Source organism: Octodon degus, unplaced genomic scaffold (assembly GCF_000260255.1).
Source record: "Octodon degus isolate 3935 unplaced genomic scaffold, OctDeg1.0 scaffold00018, whole genome shotgun sequence".
NCBI lineage: Eukaryota > Metazoa > Chordata > Mammalia > Rodentia > Octodontidae > Octodon > Octodon degus.
Window position 1 is genome coordinate 1,818,264 of NW_004524594.1, and position 4,893 is coordinate 1,823,156.

At 55.8% G+C, this 4,893-nt stretch overlaps 1 protein-coding gene across 3 annotated transcripts in view; it reads right to left on the reverse strand.

Moving 5' to 3' along the window:
* Positions 1-4,893, reverse strand: part of Dgkz (diacylglycerol kinase zeta) — a 39,861-nt gene that overhangs the window by 27,170 nt on the left and 7,798 nt on the right. The window contains exon 1 of one of the 3 annotated variants that reach the window (XM_023710460.1): positions 1,679-1,921. The exons of 1 other annotated variant lie outside the window; for it this stretch is intronic. In XM_023710460.1, the coding sequence (XP_023566228.1) occupies positions 1,679-1,854 (176 nt within the window). In that variant the 5' untranslated portion in view covers positions 1,855-1,921. Of the gene's footprint in view, positions 1-1,674; positions 1,922-4,893 lie in introns of those variants that run through there. One more of the 3 variants, XM_023710457.1, reaches the window with a different exon arrangement.

Genomic DNA, 4,893 nt, shown 5'->3' on the forward strand with positions numbered 1-4,893 from the left:
GGCGCGGAGCTCCGGGGGGCGGGGAGGCCGAGGCCCCGCCCCGGGCCGCCGGGACGGCGCAGATTTCCTGGTTTGGACTACGTGCACTACAGGCAGCCTTGTCGTCCGTTTAGCCCTTCCCCACCGACAACCTGTGTCTCACAAGTGTCCACCACGAGGGCAGCTGTCAGCACCTCTACTCCCACGTCCACAAGGCATCTTCTGCTTTCTCGCATGCCCTGCGCCCATGCAGCCACCCGGCCAGTCTCCACGGTGCCCACCCCCAGGGCGAGGTCCGATGTACTCTCTACGCACACACAGACGCACACGTCCCACCCCGGCCCAAGTCACTCATGGTTCTCACACACACCACCCACAATGGCAGAGCCACCCTTCCATAGCACTCCACTCCCGGCACGTGGGTGTTTTCCTGGCACACTGTCAAAGGGCATCTCTTGATCTCATCCTTGAGGAATGACCTGCACACCTCTTACACATTCAAATACACACTTCTTTCTTTCTTTCTTTCTTTCTTTTTTTTGAGTCAGGCTGTTACTATGTAGCCCAAACTGGCCTACAATTGGAGTCCATCCTCCAGCCTCAATCTTTCAAATCCTGGGATTAGAGGGGTGTACCACCTCACCCCACTTCAAATACACACTCATGAGGACAACTGTTACAGTACACACACACACATCTGCATAGGACAGGCACAGAGTAGCCCCTGAGCCATGGTGCTAGGGCCCCACTCCTTACATACATCCAGAAATGTAACTCATAAGTACACCCAAACCCCCCCCACACACACACACAAGGTAAGAGGTTGTCCCTTTCCAGAAACCAGAGCAACTGGAACCAGAACCATCATCCCCTGGGACATGGCCATCATTACACTCCAGAATCTGTGCCCAGTCTCCAAGAACCCCTCCAAGATGAGGGAGCCGGGAAGCCGGGGACCATGGTATCCCTGCTCCCCAACCGCTGCCACCCTGATGCCCAGCCAAGTGCCTGGTGTCTCAGTCTGCACTCTGTTCTGCGAAGCCACATCCTGTGTCACCTACACTTTCACCCTCTCCTTTGGGGTTCTGGCAGCCCATTTTCCAGCCTGGGTCAGCCACAGAGAGCCTACGCTGGGGGCGGGGCTGCCAGCAAGCCTGACAGAGAGTTCTCCAGCACCCGGAGGCCCTGCCCCGCTCCTGACTCCCTTCCAGTCGCCGGTGAGCCCGCAGAAGGCCCCTGCCTTCCTGCCATTAGTGGGGGCCAGGCTGGTGGGAGGTGGGCAGAGAAATCCCTACAGAGCCTGACCCAGGCCTCTGGAGCGAGCACAGAGGTTGTGCTGGGGAGGCTGCCCAGTAGCTCCCACACCCAAGATCAGAGGGAAAGAGCCCAGAGGCGCCTGAAGTCTGCGCCCTACCTTTCCCTAGTTGGAAACTGTCAGCCTGAATGCCACTCTCTTTGGGGTGGGGGAGTCCCCTCCCCAGATCCCCGTTCTGTTAATGAGCCCTGTCCTCTACCACGCAGCCCACCAGCAGGGCACCCTTCACCCCTCCAACAGCTTCCCTGGACCCTCCTAGGCCTGCACAGAGCTTCCACATAGCAGGCTGGGAGCCCCTCCCCCCTCCTCCCCACCCCGCCCCAAGTTCGGGTCTGCCGCAAGACAGGGTCCCCATGCTCAGCCCCCGGTCACCCTTGTACCTACGGTGTCTGGAGGGCCTCGACTGGTATCTGTGGCACGTCCCAAGAGCGGTAGCGCCACATCTGCCTCAGTGCCCCCTGCAGCTCTCCAGCGTCTGTCCCCAGCGCCTCTGCGGGCCCCAGAGCTGCGGCTGCATCGCGGTCTCCCCCGGCACTGTGGCCAGCCCCCAGCGCGCTCATCCTGCCCGGCAACTCTCTTCCTCTTTCGGCACTTCCTGACCTGGGGGGGCCCTGCTAGAGGCCGGCCAGCAGTCCAGGCAGGGGACCGCGGGGCTCCCAGGCGCCTTCCGCTGGCTGAGGCAGGAGGCAGCTGGGGCACAGCTATTTGGGAGGGCAAGGGGCAGGTGGGGACAGGCCCGGCCAGAGTCAGAGGCTGCCAGGCAGCTACCAGGCCTGTCTGGGCTGGGCCCCGCACTGGGGCTGTCTGGCTTTCCCCTGCACTTAGCCACTCTGAGTTGTTTTTTTGTTTTGTTTCATTTGAGCCAGGATCCCATTATGTAGTGCAAGCTGGCCTTAAACTCACAGAGATCCTCCTGCCTCAGCCTCCCAAGTGCTGCAATCACAGGCGTGCTCCACCACAAGACCCCTGCTGCAAATGACAATCCTCTTTGCTGTCTGGGGGTGTCCATGCAATGCAGTGTGCATCACACTGTGTGACATAGGGTTGGGACATGGAGCAGTGCAGTTCTGAAAATAAACAGAATGGAGCCCCGAGGCAGGAGCTCATGTCTTTTTCCTCATTTCCCAGCTGTGTGGCCTGGGTCAGGTCAAACCTCTCTGAGCCACCTTACATTGTTTCTGGCATAAGGTAGGGTATGAACACTTAAAATAATGAATTCCTGCGGCAGGTGTCATTTCTATAAAATGGAACAATAATGCAAACTTATGGAAGTATACATAGATGAAATAAGAGGGGTAGGCTGGGCATGTTGGTGCACACCTCCAATCCTAGGCACTTGGGAGGCTGAGGCAGGAGGTTCACTAAAAGTTTGAGGCCAGCCTGGGCTACACAGGGAGAACCTATCTTAAAAAAAAAAAAAAAAAAAAAAAAAAAGGCAAAAGGAGTTACAAAAGGAGTTAGCATATTTAATAAATACCATTGAGTTTGAGGCTAACCTGGGCAGACTTAAGTGAGACCCTGTCTCAGAATAAAAATAGAAAGGGCCAGGAGGTAGCCAAGTTAAGCGGGTTGGGGAAAGATGGTAGCATGCCAGGGGGTCGAGGAGGCATTCTAGACCAGGACTGAGTGAATCAAGAAAACCATCCATGGGGGGAACGGAGCTGAGTGAAGAGGGCACAGGGCAGTTACAGACCAGGGTGACCGCAGAGCAGAAGGCAATGTGACAGAGGCAGCCGGATTGCGCTAGAGGCTGGGGCCACTGTGAGTCCAGGGCTTGGGGCACATCCTTCCTCTTTATTCTTGGGTTGGTTCTGGGAAGGAGGATGCTCCCCAAATGTCCCTTCATTGCACCACCCCACGATTAGCTCTCTGTTTATGTGTGTGACGGGTACTCCAGTGGGGTGGGGAATTTCAGTGTCAGCTGAGTTTTGCAAACATTTAGGGAACCTGCAGGCCCAGGGCGCACTTCATACCCACCCCCTCCCCTTAGACATCTCCATCTGCTGCAGGATCACCGTTGTGTCCCACGTGACTGCAATGGAACGTTTCTCAGTAGCTTGTTTCATAAATGCATGCTGTGTGATGAATAATTAATACTCAGTCACAATAAACAATGGTTAATATTTCTTGGACACTTCTGTGCCAGCTCTTTACTGAATGTATAATTAGCTCATCCAATCCTTTATGGACCCCAGGAGGTAGAACTTGTTATTTTCCTTCTATTACATGGGGAAACTGAGGCATGCAACTACTAGGCTTCCTAGTTGGGTTTTTTTTTTTGTGGTGCTGGGAATTGAACTTAGGGTCTTGTGCACAGTAGGCAAGACCACTGCTACTGAGCTGTAGCCCCAGCTCTAGGGTTAGACTCTCTTTTGTTTCATTTTTTTTGAGACAGGGTTACATCATGTATTTTAGGCTGGCTTTGAGCTCACTATGTAGCCCAGGCTGGCCTTCAATTTGTGGCAATCTTCCGCCTCAGCCTCCCAAGTACTGGGATTTTAGGCCTGTGCCACCATGCCCAGCTGGAAATTAGCAGGCCTATAATTCCAGCACTAGAAAAACCAAGGCAGGACTGGAGTGCAGTGAGGGCAATGTAGAGACTTTAGGGAAACCATATCTCAAAAGAAAAGAAAATTGAAAAGGACTGGGCTGTAGCTCAGTGTCAGGCCTGGAACTTCTTCTCCCAAGTATTCTTCATTGGACCAGGCATCTCTTGGGTCCCCTGAGGCAAGAGCTCTGTGCTGTGGCCCCTGAGACTGCCCGCAGACCAAGGTCAGCTCTCCAAGGAGGTGGTAGCAGCCCAGGCCTTCCTCTCCCAGGCATTCTCCGGCAGCTAAACAGCGGAAGCAGGGCCGGCCTTGTTTCCATGCAAGGTTCTGCTAGTCCTCGGCCACAGAGGGCAGGAAATGGGCTCCCGCCGCCGGGGAAGCCAGGCAGGCAGGAGGCTGGGAGACACAGAGCAGCCGGGGCACAGGGCCTGGACTCTGCGAGCGGTCAGTGACAGCGCTGCTTTCCAGCTGGGACAGTTAGGACCAGAAAGGGCAGGTGCCCAGGCCTGGGAAGGACACCCTTGGCTGTTCCTAGGACAGTGCTGGCCCGAGCTGGGGAGCTGGGAACCCCACAGGATCCACCAGGCACGCACAGGAAGAGGAATCTGGGTAAGAGAATTATTCTGGGCTTCGCTAAGGCCCCAGAGCGGGAAGTGTTCTACTTTCCTTGGCCCAGATGGGCACGTGGGAACCCGGGAGAAGTGGACCAGGCCGCAGAAGACTGAACACACGACCTGGACATCCCGTGCTCCGAACCCGCCCAGTGCCCCCCACCTGACCTTCAGGGCTCCTCCCGCTTTCTTGCTGCTTGGTCTAGGCTTTCCCTGCAGAGAATGTCTTCCAGCTTCACCGTGTTGGGCCTGCTCCATAGTAGGCGTTCAGCAAGTACTTCCTTTCTTTTGCCCTCTCTCTGTGGTAGTACTGGGGATTTAGCACAAGGCCTTCCCACTGAGATACATCCCCAGCCTTTTATATTTTTTATTCTGCACAAAAAATCTGTCTCTTCCCCGTCTCTCTCCCCTCTTCTCTCTCAACCCTCCCCCGTCCCCC